The sequence below is a fragment of the Tauraco erythrolophus genome, chromosome 11, assembly GCF_009769465.1.
Source record: "Tauraco erythrolophus isolate bTauEry1 chromosome 11, bTauEry1.pri, whole genome shotgun sequence".
In the NCBI taxonomy this organism is placed as follows: domain Eukaryota; kingdom Metazoa; phylum Chordata; class Aves; order Musophagiformes; family Musophagidae; genus Tauraco; species Tauraco erythrolophus.
In genome coordinates, this window is record NC_141475.1 from 21,532,635 (window position 1) to 21,552,739 (window position 20,105).

The 20,105-nt window shown below is 41.1% G+C and overlaps 1 protein-coding gene across 1 annotated transcript in view; it reads right to left on the minus strand.

Moving 5' to 3' along the window:
• Positions 1-20,105, minus strand: part of USP13 (ubiquitin specific peptidase 13) — a 49,895-nt gene that overhangs the window by 24,655 nt on the left and 5,135 nt on the right. Inside the window, exons 2-3 of the mRNA XM_086618425.1 lie at positions 13,563-13,688; positions 9,390-9,450 (exon numbers count right to left, since the gene is read on the minus strand). Of these exons, the coding sequence (XP_086474551.1) occupies positions 9,390-9,450; positions 13,563-13,688 (187 nt within the window). The remainder of the gene's footprint in view (positions 1-9,389; positions 9,451-13,562; positions 13,689-20,105) is intronic.

Below are 20,105 nucleotides of genomic sequence, written 5' to 3' on the forward strand. Positions count from 1 at the left end.
CTCCGACCGTCCTGCAAGAGGATGTTCTGAAGACCAAAATTTCCATCTTAATCTGATCCTCAGTCACAGTCACAGTTGATTTGGTCTGTCTCCAAGCAGTGCGCTGTTGCAGACATCACATTCCGGGAAGCAGCTATCAAAATTCTGCTCATTTCAGACAAAATCAGGACGTAATACTGCTGTGTCTTTTACCCAGGATCTTGAAACACTATACGATGTGGAGATCAGGTCGCACTACCCATGCCCAAATTGCAAAGCAAGAATAATGCACCTGTGTTTCAGATCACAGACCTGGCTGAAAAATGCTATGGCTCCCATCTATCTTGGACCTGCAGCTTTTCCTCCCATGAAGACGTCCATGGCTGGAAGTATTCCTGCATCTCATCCACAGTCTCAAATAGCTACAGAAAATACAGTTATACCAGTATCATCCCTCTACTGCCAACTCCACTCTGTAACCAGTGTAAACATCTGTTTAAAGAGCACTTATTAACTAATAAAGCTTTCTTTTCAAGATCAAGCCTTCCATAGTGTTCGTGTACACTATTATTCTAGTGTAAGGATGACTTTTCAGCTTAAATATGAGCCTTGACCAAGTAACATCAGCTAAAATGCTTGTCCAGAAACAAGCAGACTCAGAGAAGCCAGGAGGGTATACCAGTAAGTAAATGGTTCGTGTTTATATCTCTGGCTTCATCAAAACCATAATGATCCCATAGTGACAAGATTGAGTTAAAATCTTGCTCAATTCTTTCCAGGACAACTGAAAAAGTTAAGACCAAACATATGCATGTTGTGTCAGACATTTCACAAAACTCAATTGCATGAATAGCCTGGGCAAGGGTGGGATCTTCTGGATCCTTCTCCCATCTGGAGATGCTGGATCTACTGTATACTCATGTACCAGACAGCCACTAACAAAATAAAGCTCAACCAAGAGAGAAGACGCATTAGCAGTAGTGAAGTTGGCTCTTATTTTCACTCCAAGAACAAGCATATGCTTAAAGGGTCACTCGATATTAAACGAGCATTGGCAGTAACCACTGCGCCCTGGTAATGCCTGAAATCCCAAATGTAATCGGGACAGAGGTGAGGATGACAGAGGCCAGATCCAGAAAACTAAGCTCTCTATTTACCCAGTGGGCAGTAACAGCCTGAACATCCTCAGTGATGAAACAAGTATCAAAAGATATTTTAACTTGACCTGGAAAGACCACCTCTTGAGAGGAACATAATCCAGTTTCCATTCCATTCTTGGCTCACCTGCTGCACCAGCCAGTCCTGAGGGGTGATAACACCCACTCTCAGTGACTTCCAGCAGCACGACCTCTTTCTCAGCAGCAACCAACAAAAGCCCCTTCTCATCAGCTGAATACAGACACAAAAGTGAGAACTTTTTCTTATACTGAAAGTACGACATTTATAAAGAAAATTCATTACTAATTCCTCAAATCACTCTATTTTCCTAATGATCCCTTCCCTTATTGCAGCATAATACAGATAATCAGCAACCTCACTTTAGGCTGCTTTCCCAGCGTGTATTACAATCCTGTGTTTTGATACAGGAGCGAATCTCAACAGATGCAGTCTGCAACAGTAAGCTCTTTTGCTTTTATGAAGCAAAGAAACTGAGTATCTCCAAGCCGAGGATATACATGGCAACACACCACAGAGAACTTTCACTTAATGCCCAGGAATTTGATGGTGGCCAGCACAGCAAAACCCAAAGTACTGACCATTTCCTAAATGTGATCGAGGTTCCTCAGAGGGGATGAAAACTCAGTGTTTGTTCAGACAGGTTTAAAGGCAGGGCCTGCAGTCACACGCTCTGCTCAGCCACCAGAGGGAACCTGAGGACAGCTCACATCAGCCACTGGTATCCGTAGACACGTGCGAGACCTGCCAGTATTTTCATCTCCTTATGATACCGACATTAAGTTTATTAATTTACAATTCACTGTATAGAAACAGCAATAACACAGTTTCTTGGGTTCAAAATTCAGACACGCGCTTCAGCTCATCCCACAAGCCAGACAACAGCCAGCTAGCAGTGACTTTACTGCTGCCAACCTGACCTGCATCTGAACTAGTGATCCAGGGATGAAAGACGGAGTATCCTATTAGCAATCATCTGCTGCCATCTAAGGACTTCGCAGACTTCGGATCATCAGCTTTTTGTGCTCAATGGGTAGGGGAAGGAAAGTTCCTTTCTACCTTCTCATGCTTCACGTCATGCACGGTACCAGAAAAGCAGAAAACAATGTCCTGTCAACATGTCGTTCTGCATGTCTGACACCAATATAGCAGCACCGCACTTCTTATTTTCAAGAAAGATACACACAGCTTCGTAACAGTTCCAGGAAAAAAACGTAACTTTTTAACTGGCAATTCTGCTTTTGCAGGTGATCGTGTAAAACGGGTACACTCCCACTCCACACAGCTACTCCCTCTGAACAGGAATTAAAAGGACAGCCAGTGCCTTTTGGCAATTGTCACTCTAAAGACAGCTTCTCAGGGTTCAGATCCAGTACATAAGAGTGGGAAGGACTTTTAAGGTCACCAACTGAAATCCCTCGATACAGCAGATGACCATAGAAACTAACCCCTTTTGTTGACTGTCGGACAGGCTCCTTCATGTCCAGTTCAAACCTCCAAATCACTACTCATATTTTTAAATCTGTGTGTGTATGCACTGAGAGCCATAGTTGCTAAGTTCCCTAAGAAGTTGTCCTGGTTTTCGGCTGTGACATAGTTTTTCTTTTTAGTAGCTAGAACAGCTCTGTGTTTTGGATTTAATATGGGATTTGTTACAAGAATGCTGATAGCAAACTGATGTTTATAGTTGGTACTGCAACATTAAGGATCTTTCAGCTTCCCATGTTTTGCCAGTGTGCAGGAGCACAACAGGCTGGAGGGGGCCATAGCTGGGACAAAAGGGCCCACAACTTCTCCTATGATTTGAACTTAAGACTTAGGATTAGGGGCCAAACAGGCCAATGGAATATTCCATATCATGCAACAATACAGGTTGACCAGGAAGGGGGAATCGATTGTTGTCTGTCTCTCTTCTGGGAGAACTCTCTTGAATCCTTGGGCTCTTGGAGTTCTCTCCCTCTCTCGTTCCTTTTTGAGGCCTAGCACAGAATTTGAGAGAGGAATAAGAGTAACTATAGGAAAGAGGAGCAGGGGGAAATCTACTTGCAAATGGAGAAGATTTGACTAAAAATTACTATAACACTAAAGGCATTGAAAAATATGAACTTTCAAGCACTATACTTCATAAAAAGCTCCTTCTTGGACAATGACATCCTTCCAAGATGCACTGTGAGTAGAAGAATTTCTGGGCAAAAAAGGGCTTACTCAATTCTAAGACTGAGTCACAAGACAACCAACTAGTCTGTAATCTTCCTAAAGAGCTGACAGCTTGGTGGTGAAAGTCCACATGACAATGTTTCCCCTTCTTGTGGGCTAACAGCTTTTTGGTGGCTCCTCAGAGTCCCAATTAAACACAGTGATCACTAAAACAAAGTATCCGTAGGTCGCAAGTGTTGTGTTGGGAGGCCAGGACAACAGGCAAAGCAAAATAGCAGACATGTTAAAACAGAGGCTCGACTGATGTTGTTATTTTGGGCAAGCAGTCAGTAGAGTAAATTTACTCCAGCTCTCAGGCGTCACTTTAGTGACGGTGAGAAAATGCATTGGTGCTGAACTGACTGAAAACAGCAGCTGGAAGTGGAAGACAGAATACTGTAAACCAACGCACTGGAGGGGAAGACAAGGAGTGGACGTGCTCAGATCAGATTTAGACAAGTTACCAACTGATTGCACTAATAATAGTGGCATAAGGAGACTCCAGGCAGGACTCCCCAAACAGGATTTCCTGTGCATATGGATGTGTCTGTGTGCGTACGAAAGAGAACACAAACGTGAAAATTGAATGAGGGTGTTGACTAGTGAGCCTACAACTAATTTTGAAACCCTAGAAAGACATCTTAGGAATCTGGGCTTGATCCTGCTCTCACTGAAAGCAAAGGACAAATTTGTATTGACTTGGAAGTGTAGGACTGAGTCTTTAAATTAAATCATTTCTTCCTGAAGCCTCTAAATAACAGTGAATTACAGCAGCAGCACTTTGCAAACTATAAGCTATTCAGTTCATTTGTCTTCAGGCACATCTGAAACTCTTATCAGATGAACGATAAAAAAGAGGAAATTAAAAAGAAAATATTCACTTTACACTCACAACATTCTCCTTTGTGTAAAAAGGAAAAGCAAAACTTTCTACTAGGATCATTTAGATGCTTCACTACCTGTAGCAAGCAATTTGTATGTTATTTTACATCTCTAAAGCATTAGTATACTGTTCTTATTGCTAGATATAGACCTCACCCCTTGGATTTCTGGCACAGTAATGCATTAAACAAGCAAAGCTAGACTAAAATTCAAATTCTTAACTACTTTTCTGGCAGCATTGGCCTTTGTTAATCTAGCCTGATTTCCACAGTCCTACCTAAACCAGTAAATTACTAAGACTCTAGTAGTGTACGGTATCTGCTCACCATTCTATACTCAACTCAAGCTTAGTCTTGTCTAAGTTCAAATCATTAGGAGAGTTGTGGGACCTTTGTCACAGCTATGCTCCCCCTGAGCCTGCTGTGCTCCTGCACACTGGCAAAAACATGGGAAGCTGAAAGGTCCTTGCTGTCTCAGTACTAACTATAAACATCAGTACACTATCAACATTCTTCTCATAACAAATCCCAGTCTAAAACCAAAACACAGAGATCTTCCAGCTGCTAAAAAGAAAAACTTTGTCCCAGTTGAAACCAGGACAATGGCAAAGCCAGAAAGCAACAGGTTCACTCACAGTCTAATCAGTTCCACTGATACTGCTGGGGAGTATGCACAACTTTACTGGGCTAAAATTTAAAAATATTGTCAGGTAACACTCAAATCCTCCGAAATCACAACTTTCCATTCATAGATGTATACTCTATACACGATTACTTACATAAACACAAACTCAAACCACTTGTGGTAAAAGTCCTCTTCAGAAGCTTATCAAACAAAAAAAATCCTTACTGAAAACAGAGTTCTGCTACGAGATCTAAGAAAGCTAAGTGGAGCTGTGGTCAAATCCAGTACAGCCACTCTTACGAATGGTCTTTACACTTGGAAACGCTAGCCATAAGTGCATTCCCTGCTGTAGGCAGGCAGGTGCCATCCAGGAAAAGCTCAGCAAGTTTACACGTTCTCCCAGACCCTCTAAGTGGAAGTTTTCTCTTCCTTTCCGAGGCCTTCTCTGAGATCAGCTGTGTGTCACGGATACTGCTCCTCACTGACACTCTTCTCACCAGCAGTTACCATCCTCACAGACCTGCTGACAGAGCTGTTCATTTGAGTAATTCAAAACACTTTTAATTGATGGTCTAAGCCCTGACTTCGCTCAAAACAGAGCTCTCTCAACTTGCTGCACAGGCAGATACTATTATGGTAACTGATCTGGAAGAGGACATCTGTCTACAGACAAGTTTTATGACAGCCACTCTGCCAGCTCTGTTTAGCCTAGAGTCCAGGCTCTAGGACCAACCAGATGCCCAGGAAGAGGGTACTAGAACAAGGTAAAAACGTGGTGATTCCTCTCTCAGTGTGTACCTCCTAGCTTCCAGATACCTACCTGCAGGTTTTTGTTTGCTGGGGGTGGAGTGGGTGCGTGTTTGCTGGTATGGTTGGTTTTGGAGAAAGAAGACAGGGAGATGCTGCAGTTTCTCTATTCAAAAGAGAGGCTCACTTCTTATTTATAAAGCAAAATAATAGAAAACAAAATATAAAGTGTTGCTCTACTCCTGCAGATGCTTTCACTGCTGCTTACAACTGGGCTGACGTTTCCAGAGAACCATTCACACCACCTCTCTCTCAGAACTACCTTTCTGAACAGTAATGGCTAATTCAGGCCACATCACTCTGCACACACAGTTAAAGCACTCCTCTTGCCTTCCGTGCATTTTTCAATATTTACTTCATCTACTGTTTAGTTACTCAGTAACACATTAAAAAAAAAAAATCACATTTATATTTAATCTCTTAGATAATTTTAAATCAACCAGCAAACTCTAATTTCTCATTTTTCAATCCCTTTCCAGACGATTTATGATCACAGTAATTCTTCATAATTAGAACATTATGAAGGACTCTGTAGATAACTCCTGGGAGTAACAGGTCCCAGTGGACTCTGCTAGTAACTCTACTACCAGTAAGAACTGGGCCTCCAATGCTTTCAATACAAGGATCTTCCCTCCTATTCTACTACCGCTTTTGACCAGGATCTTGTAAGGAAGATCATAGTACACTCTGTTAATCAAATTGCTTTTATTCACAAAGTCACTGAATATGTAGAGGGACTGGTACACATAGTCCTAGAGCATTCTGGCAGACTCACAACCATTACTTCCCTTTGGAAAATCCACAATGGTTCTGTTCTGTTGTATTTACACAACTTTCTATCAATTCTGATCCACTCTTTTTCTTCCAGATGGGCTAATATGAAAATTAAATTTAGCGATGACACTTTTCCTGGTCCCATCATGTCTTTTTTTTCCAAAACTGGTATCACATTTACCATACTGTTGCTGATTTAAACAAGAGGTTGCATGCCAAAGACAATAGCGCTGCTATTTCTTATCAGAGAGCCTTGTGAAATCACGGGGAGCTACAGTCTTGTCCCAACAATCTGTTTTTTTTCCATTTTACAGACTGGATCTAAAGCTTGTTTGTGCAATAGCTACACATATTGACAAGCACAAAATATCTTCAAATTTGCTAGCCTAGATAACAATGCAGTGAGGATACTTCTCCACGCACTGTAAAGCAGACAGTCTGCTTTAAGTACCATCCCAAATCCCCTGAAAGTTTGCACAATCTGAGCTGAAGTTACCATACTCACACTGCCTAGCAACACGTAAAGAACCTCGACTAAAGACAGTTCAGACATTTCAATGCACAATGTCATTATGTTTCCTGATTACACAGAACACTCACAGCCAACACCCTCCAGCCTTCTCCAAAAGAATAACAAAGCAAATCCAAAACCTAATGCATGCGCACACATGCATAACCACTTTGCTACGGATCTTCTAATGTTTAGGGAAAGATGAAGTTTCCAGTTGACTGACCCAACTAGTCTGTGTTTCTATTGCATTTTCTGGACAGCAGCAGTGCTAGAAAGTAATCAGTGAGCATCCAAAAGATATTTTCCTAATACTAAGGAGATTGAAAAGGGTTTAGTGTCTCTAATAGCTTTACATCAAAGAGGATTATAAGTAGCAATGTAACAAATGCCCAAACTGGATTGACTTTGTACACAAAGCTTAAATCTCTGGGCCTTCAGGGAACTAGTGAAAGACACCTAGAAACACAGTGCTGTTAGTTACCCATTGATCATTGTCTGCTCTTGTCTGACAGGGTAAGCTCTCAATGGCAGGCTACATGTATGGGCTGATAATAGCCAGTTTGGTGCAAACCTCTACCATAGGTGCCCAAGGTCACAATGAGAAAGAGAGAACTAAAACAACCTGCTAAGATGAGAAGTCCAGCAGCGCTGAACCAACGAAAAAGATGTTCAATTGAGACAAGATGCCAAATTTTTGCTAACCATCTCTGCTGCTGTCACATGCAAAATTACCAAATCAGCTGACCTCTCTGTGCTTCATTCCCTCGGCTATGAACAAGGACAGTAACCATTCTTTGTTTTTTTCTTTAAGCATAGCCAAAAAGTAATAAAATCTGCTGAGCCAAAGTAGTGGACACAAAGCACTTGGATGCGTGGAAGTACCATCTCAAGGATCAGAGCAGAGAGTTGATATCATTTTACTCCCAGCCAGCAGGGGCTGCAAAGAGGATTGCAGAACAACAGACCAGATGAGATACATTCTCAAAAGTGCATTAGATTCCAGAAGTGCTGGATTAAATGGTGATAGTTCCGTATGCTAAATCCACTCCAGTGAAAGTGCATCGCCTTCAGAAGTTCACTGGGACCAGGACATTTGGAATTGCTGCACCAGATCTACTCAGTGGGAACAATATGCTCACATTCAAGGCTGGAATTTGAGGACTCCCAGAAATACTATGCCACATACACTGTGTGCTGGCACACCACAATGACAGAAGCCTCAAAAGGGATGCAGTAAATCAGCAAGAATAAAATTTGACCACGCTTTTGCACTTCTTGTTTACACTCACATGGCTAACACTGCACAACCATTGTTTCATTGCAGTCACTTTTGTTTCTGAACCAATTATTTTATAAGAATCCCGTGACAAACATTATTTTGTACTTAAACTGACAGTAAATGGCATTTAGACCAGCATCTACTACTTAACAGTCTCTTCCTGCAAAAGAAGTTTCATTTCTTTGTGATTCATCTTAAGACTTCTCTCTAAGCCCTCCTTGCAAAACTTACTCCAGACATTAACAGTAACAATTTAATCAATCAAAATCTGCAAAGGCCTCTTTGGGATACATGCCACAGATCAAGGCAATTCCAAAGGGAGGCCTTACTATTGTTTCCCCTTAGTCATAAGAGCTGGCAATTGTAAAGAAAACATTTAACCTCTTCATTACCAGAAAAAAAAAATCACTACTAACATAGAAAGAATAAATAATAGAGGAATAAGAGAAACACCACAAATGGTGAGAGGAGGGAGAATACTGGCATTGCATCAAGTTCCCCTCATCCATATTTATGAGGCCCTCGAGTTTTCTGGGTAATCTAAATCAACGGATATTGGATGAAATGCACATTGTAAGAAAACTGCTTACAATGAAGCAAGGGGATATAATTGTGGACATAACGGAATAAGAATTGGTAAGAGATGCTCATGATACATGCACTGTTGCATTCATTACAGGAGACCACAACATCACTTAAGAACATTTACCTACATAACAACTTGGAAATTATAACAACCCTTCCTACAACCAGCTGTGAGAACAGTGCCACACTGAGGCCCTGTTATATTTAAACACTAAGTATAGAAAAACACTTTAATAAAAGAGTGCTTTTGTGCATATCACAAAGAGAGAGAAGGGACAGAATTAGTCAAAAATACCTATCAAACCTTAGGCTGGTTGAGAATAGTTGAGGGCATACTTTACATTAAAATGTTTCATGTATACATACACGTATCTCTGAATATGCACCAAAATTGCTAAGAATTACTTATTTGTCTGGACCAACTTTAAAAACTAGAACCAAAGTTTAGAAAAATAACCCAACAGAAAAAGAACACCCACAAGGATCCCCAAAGCCAGGCACAATTGTGAACAGAACCCAAATACACATGCATAGAGAGTCACAAAAGGACTGTGTGAAAGCAGCTGTTTACAATACCTAAAAATAGCTTAGCATTCCTCCTTTTTGGTAAAGCTCCACCAGATGCCCCTGGTACCTTCTGGAAAGAGAGAAAGAAACAATTAAATATCCATTAAGTGAGACAACAGTAAATCAGCAATAACCCCACATCATCACCATTTCTGACACACATCTGTCTGTCATGGTCCCTCTATCAAACCACAGTGCTTGCTGAGCAAGAAGGTAAACGGTCTTCCTTCACCTCTGGCAATGGGATTCAACTCATCACTGCTCATGGAGTGAGACAGCCACCATCTGAATCTGTCACACTTCGCGCTTTTCGCTAGTAAGCAGAGCACGTCTCCTGGTCACCACAGGTGACTGCTGTTCTATCAACAAGACAGGGACACCTAGCTCCACTCAGACCTCTCACCACTAGATCCCCTACAGTATTTCTTAAAGACCAAAGCTGAATTAGAGGAATAGAAAGCTATTATCTGCATAAAAGATTGAATCCTTCACAACTCATTCCAGTATGATCACTTTGCTGTGATCTATTAGTTCAGCTAAAATTCTTCTATCCAGAAAAAAATGCCCTTTCCATCAGGATCCATGCCTGCTTCTATTAAGATCAATCCGAGCTACCACTACACTTTCTTAATACTAGAGAGTATGGAGAAAACCTGACAACACCCAAGGAATTGTTTAGGGGGGATTTTATTTTACAATTTAAACTCCATAGCAGAGAATAGTGACTTCCAAGTGACAATTCAGTTTGAAGCACTACTTTCCCAGTTCAAAATACTTCAAACTACCAGAGAAAACCCTACTAGCTGAGGAAATGCAAAAGTCAATGCACTTGCTTCTTAAGCTGTTTATTAACAGGTACCATTAAGTCAAATCAAGTTAAATCAAATAAGCCTCTGTGGCTATAACGCCAACATGATGTCTTACGTAGTGTATGTTAGTGTCACTGGCAAGATTGTTAGGTGACTTTTTTTTTAATAATAATATTGGGATACAACAGGTGGAAAGAAATCAGCCAAGAACCTGTCAGCCTAGGGAAAGTTGATGTTTGCCTCTGCTCCTTGGTAGGTGAAAGGGTCACATATTTTGGGTGGTTCCCTTCACCATGTAAATAAAGCTTTGGCCAATGCAGACTGCTTGAATCATCAGCGAGGTCTAATACATCATAGGAAAGTTTTCCATTCTTAGAAAGAGCAGATGCCAACTAACACTCCGTGGCTGCGCTTAAGAATAGAACCTATTATCCACATATATGAGCCCCAGGGAAAGAGAGCCAGTGTTGCAACTCCAGCATTTAAAAAAAAAAAAAAAAATCCTGAATGAAGTGAAAATAATAGAACATTTTTGACAAGTGGAAAGGAAGTAGCCAAGAATCCAAACCTATTTTTAAAATGCAGCAGCAAGATGCAACATAACCCAACTAGAAATATATTATGAATAAATTACACATACTCCCAGGATTATAGCTTCAAAACCAAAAAACAATTTTGTTTTGTTTCCAATACTAGGAAGCACCATTTGAATTCTGATGTCACCAAGTGTGAAAGTCATTAGGACTAAAGATTTCAAAGAGGAAGAATTCACAAGGAGTGTTTACCACTGCCAATCCGACATTAAATATTTCACCTTGATTTTCCAAACTGCTGAATATATGACCTAGAATTGCAGATGCTCAATACTCCCAAAAAACCCAGAATCTGACAGTTTTCTACCCTGTTTCTCCACCTGTCAGAAATCACTGAAAACATTCCCCATTCACAAAACAATTTTGGCTTCCAACAGATACGATGTGCCCAGCAAGTAGGAGTCCACACAATGCAACAGTAGGGGCATTAAATCGTTTGTGATGCTTCTCGTACAAGGTGTCAGTGCAGACTATTCTGCGTTCCCTTTAACTGCCCCATTGCCACATTTTTTATAACAGGGCTATTGCTGAATTATCCAGGAACTCATTATGTCAGCAAGTGACATGCTTCTCTGCCCAGAGTTTTCAACAGGGCAGAGGTATGATTATGGCACCCAGCTAAACCCCTGCTTGGGGTTGAGCAGTACCTAGGCAGTTGTACACAACAGTCACACACTACAGGAAAGTGGCTGATTTAAAAATTCTGAAAAGTAAAATTGTAGAGGGAAAAAAAAAAAAATCAATTTTCTTGATTCAGCTAAGAATTTTACCAGAGGGTGCTCCGTAACTTGTGCACATTTCTCATGATTCATCGGATGCCTCTGGTGCTGATCTGTCACTGGCAGATACTCTTGCTCTACTTAAGCCAAACGGCTGGAGATCTGACCCTTATTTTCTAATTGAACTGTGACAAGGTGCACAACTGATACTTATTCCAAACACCTTCAGAAGGAAACAGGGATTTCTGCAGCAATGCAGTGCATTCTGCAAGAATGATGATGCCAAGAAAACCATAGGCAAGAATAGCAGCCTCACTAAAAGAATCTTAAGATAGCATATCCAATGCCTTTGGCTTTACTGTATCCCACATCATCAAAAGCTTGGCTTAGACAAACAAAACCACAAAGCAGCATGTGCCAGACACTTCATAAAACTGTTCCAGTGAAGGTCTGAAGTTTTACATTGTTCAAAAGAAAACACAGATAGCACGTAAGAAGCAAACGGTCACAGTAAACAAAATCCACAGCTAACACATGAGGAATCCTATCCATGAGCCATATTAGATGACATAATCTTCACGTGTACTGTATAGTCAAATACTGTTTCCTACCACCCAACCCACTGCACCAGTGCATCCACCACCTTCAAACACGGATGCCAGACCCCTCTGCTACATCATGATTCACAAGGAGAACAATAGGAATCACTGAACTAGGTCAATTGAAGGTGTACGCAACACCGAACAACAGTCGGTATATTTGTTTCTCCCTTTTGGAGTTCTTCAGCCCAACTGTTATCCAGGAAAGGAATTTTTGAGGTCTCATTTTAACCCCAGTTTACCTTAATATTGAAAAATTCCCAGGTCAAATGCGGGAAGAAAGTTATATACAAGGAAAGCTGACAGGATTTCTGCCCACCTGTATCTAGTCCTATATATCATCTCCCATTAAATTCACTCAGAAACTGTTGTTAAAACTAGACTAGACTCTCCAAAAACTCAGTTAATGGTATGGAGAATGTTGCTATCACCCTTACAAGGAAAGACAATTCTAAAGTATAACAAAGATCATTAACAACCTCAACCTGTGAGACATGCAATCCACCTCACTATAATTCTGCTAAAATATGAATAGTCATCTACTGGAAATAAAATCAGTGGTCAGGGCACTTCAGGTAACTCAAGGCCTTCACCACCCAAAGGAAACATTGCTGTAGAATAAGAAACATTAAGTATTCTACCCTGCTACAAGTAGCTATTTTAGGCTCTCTAACTTGCCAGGAGACAGGGCTTACAGAAGGGTGAGCTATAAGCAAACATAGTGTCTTCCATGCAGCTCAGGTCAGAAGTCATGAACAGTCCTTTAAAGATGCCAGAAAAACCACGCACACAGAGATCTAAAAGCACAGGTTATACATCACTGTTGATATGCAGAGGTATTATGGAGGAAGAGTGAACACGAAGTTTGCATGTATACATCCATGTGTGTGGGAGTGTGAGAATGAGGCCAGTGTGTGGCTCCAGAATCCAGCACTAATTTAAGCTAAGCTTCAGATCCCAGGCCAGGTCAGGATTAGGGCTCATGATTTAATTGTATAGAAATGTTAGGGTGAAAAGAAGTCCTGTCACCCTGAGATGAAAATTCACATTAAAAAAAAAAAAAACAAAACAGAACAAAACAAAATATCAGAAGCTCCCAGCCAAATCTCAGCCAAAACCAGTAATTCTACATTTTAAAGGCAGGTTTCAGAGAGGTATTTAGTTAACCACAGTATGCACATAATACATGGAGAATACGTATGTGATATGCAGAAGCGTGTAGTGGAAAAGCTCAGTGGAAGTCCAGTAACAAGCTGCCTTTGAGATCTGACTCTTTAGAGCTTTTGATTCATCTCAGAACTGAAGCTATAAGGCTGGCTGGGATCCAAGCACCTGAATTCAATATCCAGCCCCAAACCTGAACATGTTCCAGATTTAATCTATGTCTGAAATGCATTACCTAAACGAGCACAAGAGACCCAAGAACTGCCACAGTAGTTAGTTGGGAAGCCACAAGTCTCACCTCTATCACGTGTCGTTTCAGATGTAAATATACACAGTGTCCTGTTTTCCGGTAATGCCTTTCAAGGTGTTCCCTTCCGAATCCCAGAAACGTGTTCATGCACAAATAGAGACCTCCTTCTGAATCCTAAAAGGAACGACACAAATAGTTACAGCACAGAAGGAACTGAACATGACAGAAAGGACTCAGCAAGCAGGAAAAATAAAGAATTGCAGACCCTTTCTGTTATCAAGCAAGCACTTTGAACACGGCTTTCACAGCATATTATGGTATCTACATTATCAGTCTTCTAAAACTTCCACATCATATCACACTCCACAGAAACTCATTGAAAGGGTTTACTTTCTACTAACTACAGATCAGTGAGTGTCCAAATTGGAGGTCTAGAAGTTAGTCTCAAAAAATTCTGCTCGAGTGCGCAATCCACAGAGATTTGTAGGTGCAGAAATTTTAAAGCATAGAAACAATCAAGCATAAACATTGGTTTGAAACAGTACAACTTTTTTTAGCCATTTGACAGCAAGAACAACATCCCAAATCAGAAGCATGGCAGAGATGATGGTCCAGGCATTCAGCCACACCTTCTGCTGTTGATCACAAGAAAAACAGATCTCAAGTGATCTTACAGCTTTTAGAACTGGCTAACAAGAAAATTGATGTGTGCTTTGTGAACATTCGTCAGTATTTAGCAGGGATGCTCTCTATTCACACAATTAGAGTACTTGGAGACAAGGGCACTACAAAGGAATAAAATATGAAGATATATATTCCTGGTAACAAATGTTGACCTTTCAGCAACGTAACCCGGCAGGAGTCCCACCACTTTTTGCTGTCCCAAAAGTTGGGTGTTGATGCTGGCTGTTACCAGGGTCCTGCTCCATTTTAGCACTGCCCCCAGATCTCTCCTAGAACATTCAGACTGCCAAGGGGACTTTCAGTCATCTGGCTCATTGGTGTTGGATCAAATTTTTAGCCCTCTCTAGCATGTATTGTTTTGAATAGGTGGTGCATAACAAAGATTGAGCCTTTCAGAAGCACTGTGACCTTCCTTCTGCTGTGAATGTGTTTGTGCTGTTGGATAGTACAGAACACCTCACATTAAATTCCCCAAAGAACAACATAAACTGAACTCATCCATAGGCACCTTAGAAGGAAATATAAATAAATAAAGATCATTATCTCCAGAAACAAGCCATATTCGGCACATTCATGTGCATAATCATATATTAAGAATTGTTACAGTAACAATTGCTCTGACAAGATACCACCCCATAGTGCCACACCTCAAACATATTCCATACAGTAAACCAACACGTTCTCTGCCGCCTGGCCTACCTCTCTTCCACGGTCTGCCAAGCAGGAATCTTTGCTCTACCTCCGAGCTCAGCCAAGCCCCTCTCTCAGAGTGAGCACCAAGTGTCAATCCTGCTGCACTAGCCATGGCATGAGTTAGGCTCTCTCCAGTCCTGTGGACTGGAACAAGCAGCAGAAGGCAAGTCTGACAGAGATCATAGCTGATCTCCAACACTTTCCTGAGCAGCACCAGGCTAATACACCTTAGTCTCCTCAGAAAAGGAAGTTGAAGGGTTAATAATGTTGAGCAGGTTTTGCTCATTTGATACCTGGCACAGACCAGCTAAGTCATGACAGTTCTCTCCCCTCCCACCACTGCCCCAAAAACAGACTTGAATGTGCCACTCTAAATCCAGTTAATTCTCCCCAATCTGTTTCAAAGACTGGCACTGAGTATTTCTGTGGGACTTGGAGGAATCTAAACTTCCAGCTTACCTACAACCCTCATCCATACCTCTATGCTAGTCTTTCAAACACACTTGTTTTTATCCATATAACTAAAGCCAGAACTGAGGAACTGCCTCAAACACCAATAAACACTCATACTTCCACAGTGGCCAGCAAAGTCATGGAGCTGAGGAACAGAACATGAAGAGAGACCAGAGAATGATGTTTTACCGCAAGACTTTAGAAAATATCCATCTCTTCCACTTTTCTTAATGGGAACCAACACATACAAGCTTCAGCTTTTCTGATTTAGCTGAAAGATTATTGTGTACTGAACTACACAGCTGTTGCTTTGCCCACCTCACAAGGACAGAAAACTGCACTGAGCATTCTGAGATTTAAACGTGCGGCGAGGGTTTAGACTATCTGCTGTTCACACTTCACATACACCATGATGTCATTCTTTCAGCATCTAGATATCACAATGACTGTCACTGCAGAGTAAATAGTGAACTATTTAGGCATCTTATTTCTGAACCACATAACCCATATCCAAGATTCTATTAAAAAAAAAACAAATAAAACACAGCTCCTTTGAATTCAAAATATTCATGCCTTGAGAACAGGGCTGGTATCTACAACTGTGCTCAAAAGTAATGAAGTGGTTAAAAGAAAACTCCACATCTGGTATTCAAAATATTAATAAAATACAAATTGTATTTAAAATCTATTACCTTTATTTTAATTTCCACTGCTCTTTCCCATATTTATCTTCTCTAAGACCCATTATACCTTAGCTGCCTGCTCTTACGTGCTGTATTCCAAATCCTTTTGCGTTATTTCCTTCTGTGAGAAAGTCATGGATGTGCCCTCTACAAGAGAATCCTATAGGTACCCAGCCTAAATAAAAATATATAGCATTGTCACCCTAGGGTTTCAGGAACTTTGTTTACAATTCTGTTTTATTGGAGACCACTCTCTCCTTCTGGAGGGAACCCAAGAGACCACTGAACTGTTTCCAATAAGCAGCCTATGATAACAATCTGACACTTTCAGTATATGAGCTAAATGTAGCATCTGAGTAAGTTGGTTGTGGTTACTAAACAAAACAGTTATTCCTGCTGGAGAACACAGGCAGACTATTCTGTCATGCAACTTGGAAAGAAGTGGACAGGCTGTTCAAAAGCCCAAAAGGTCACAGAAGAACAGGGGCACGTGTGAAAAAGCCACCTTTGCAAAAGGCTGTATAAAGAATGAGGCCCCTGTTTGGTGCTCAAAGAACACTCAACTGTGACCTAAGACAGGCTGTGTGCTGGTGAATTTAACCCTACTGTGCGCAGTAGAAGGAACAATACTTTACACAGGCATGTAAGTCTTCGTAATCAACATTCATTTTAGACATGTGTGAAAGTTTATGCTGGAGAAATGCAACACACCTAAAGTACTGAAGACACTATTTTACATCATAAAAATAAAGCTTGTCCCGAGAGACAAAAATAGGAATTTGAGCGGGGTTTTTCCCCCCTCACACTTGCCTCTGCATGTAATAGGCATGTAGTGTGAAGTTTAGGATAAAGTAATACATGAACATTGCCTTCCCATATTACTCCAATCAAAAGACATTGTTGGGACAAAAGCTTGTACTTGCTGCTCAGGCCTTGATCACTACCCAGAAGATCACCTAAGAATACACTAGACTTCTTATCCTCTGAACAGAAGGAAAAGTGATTGCTCTTCACTGTCTGTCTTCCTGTTTTTTGCTGCTGAGATGGGTCACTGTATGCCAGGTGCTTTATTGATAGAGAGGGAGACACGCTGTCCACACCAGGAAGAAAAGTACTCAAAAAAAAAAAAAAAAAGCTCTTCCTACTGATTTAGATAATAACTCACGTTTCACAGAGGGAAGATGAGGAAGGAAATGGACAGGAAATTCATAATGAAAGAGAGGTAAAATGTGACAGAGTTACTCCCTCTCACACCTGAAAAACAGAGCAAGGAAGCTGGTGGATCAGGGGTCTGGCAAACACAAATGCCAGTCCACAAGGAAACAGAGAGAGATCACCACCGCACTTCACACATGCTCACGGCAGCAGACAATAATAGATTTCACACACTACTAACCTGGTCAGGAGTTGAACTACTGATCTATATCATATTACCAAACCCCTGAACCATTTACACTCCTCATGGAATTCTAGAGTTTAGCAATCTCAACTCCTGAGGCAGCTCAGACAATAACAAGTTTATAAAACCACAATTGCTGTGGTGATCTACTAACATGGCAAACATACAGACTTGGGCATAATGTCTACTCTACAGGTGTTGGCTTTAGATCCACTAGAACAATGGTAAAACCTGCTAATATGGGTATCAGAGAAGAGTAAAGCAGCACCTCAAGTCTTCACAAGCCTCCATACCCAAATATAAAGAATGAAAAGTTTATTCATTCTATCACATCTAAAGTAAGAAGCCCTAGTTATGACAGAGGGTCACTGGCTCCTCTGTGCATTCTGCCATGGTTTCCATGACAGTGTTTCCCTACAAAACCCACAACCATATAGAACTCTTACATGCTCTATTCAGAGCGTCTGTTCATCAGGAATCGACATAATTAATCTGGCTGTCGTCACAAGACACTTGTGTAACTATAGTCCAACCTAACACATTTGGGAGAGTTACAAGAACATCCCTAACATATATTTCATTGAACCCCACAACAGTGTAGATAATGACAAGTATCTTATTTCAGGACAGGCTTAAAAATAAAAGAATAACAGAAGTTTCAACAGTATTCATCTCAAAAATACATAAAAATTTACAATGAGGAATAAAAAGAAAGCCTGTTTCTCTGTCATGCACCAGTACCACCTACATTGAAACACCAGGAAAAAAACAAACCAAAACCAAACCACAACCAACCAGTTGAACACAATAGCACATAGAGATGGATCCAGCAAAACAAAAAGTTCACTTTCAAGTTTCCACTGCAATAAATAAGGTAACTTCGGAGTGGGGGGGAGGAGAGCAGGGGGTGGGAATCAACCCAAAAAAACGTGTCAAAGGCCAGGAATACATCTAGTCACACTCAAAAGGAATATGAGGTATCAACACCTGCATAATTCTGCCTTTTAGACAACCATCCTCTGTCACTCAAAGGTGACAAGAAAGCAATGGTGACAACAAGAAAGCCAAAAAGGTGTAATAAGAGGAGGGTAAAATTTGGCATCTGTTAAAAACAAGGAGAGGGAGAACTAACAGAATCAGAAAAAGGAACAGAACGACAACATACAGGCAGTGAAGAGGAGCCATGTACTACTGGAACCGGTGAAAGATGACAGAGCTGGGAAAAGAAGAGCTGGGTTGGGCAGAGAAAGACCAGAAAAATGATCTGGCAGTAGGAAACAAAGGACAGGGCTTCTAATAACTGGACTGTTAGCTTCAAGTGCAAAAGAAATTCTGCCCTGCCCTCCCTTAAAAAAAAAAAAAAGAGAAACAAATATCAATATTACTGTTAACTATTTTATCACACTTTGTGACAGCAACATGCAAAATACTGAACATCTTGAATAAAGTACATGCCGCTGACATTGAAAAACTTATGGGGACTCTGAGGTTCTGATGTTATGTGGACAATCAGATAAAGTTATAACAACATATTACAGTTTTGAAAGGTTTAAAATCCTCCATGTTCTGGTCTAAATGCCAACTACTAGGCATGGCACTGGATATTTTCCTATGAGCACATTATTTCACAATTGCTTAACAAAGATGTCCAGTATCTCTGCTGCAGCTTCTAGATGGGTACCTGGACAAGGCCAATCCAGTACAGCACTTTAAATGGAAGAAAAAAAGCTGTGTGGGCCAGTCAGACACTAAAATGAAAGCAGACCACCACATCAAGAGGTGGATCAACTGCTCACCCATGTGCACAAGCCATTGGTGGACTCCGGAGCAAGGCATACGTAATTCCAAAGCAGCATCTTGCACAAGTCACATTCGCAGGTAGGATCAAGGCAGATACAGTGGTAAAACTAACATTAGGTCATGAGTACTTCCAACCTGGAACCAGGAAGGCAGAACTCAACATCAATCAACACTGTTGGGAGTCAGATTATCCAGGTGCAGATTGCGTGAGCCACTGGGAGGGATGGCTCAGACCCATCACGGCTTACTTCTGAGCTCAAGCCTAGTACCGCAGCTCAAGCAGTGCCACCTGTAGCACTTTCACAGTGGCTTAGATTTAGAGAGCCTGGTATTTTTTTGCTTTGTGAAAGCCCTACCTGTACAATTCTGTCGGTCACAAAGCCAGCACTGTGCTTCCAGAACAGAAAATCTGGGGAGAAGAGTTGAGAGGAAACCTAACAGTTCCACAATGATCCAGCAGAGCTCCAGGGTTGTCCATTTGTCTGCATCTCTGTATTTATCCTCTAGCACTCCAGGTACCTTACAAAGTCTCTCTGCTACCCAAAATATTCCAACCCACCATTACTCCGGATAACAGGATGACTAAAGTTTGGTCTGTCACGGATATAGAGGGAAAGGCCAGTAAGATCTAAATTTAGATCAAACTCACAGACATGCACAATGCACATACACACTGGTTGTTCTCCAAAGCTGCAGAGTTATTTCTCACTTGTAGCCACTACGGCACAAGCCTTACTGATTTTACCATTTTCCAACTTTGGAAGACCACTTAGTTAACCTTAGCATCCTGGTGCACTTCCAGCCAGCAAAACACTCGCCCATGAGACAGCTTTGGCACCTCCCTGTGATGTAAGAGTACAACACTGCTCTGATTTTTCA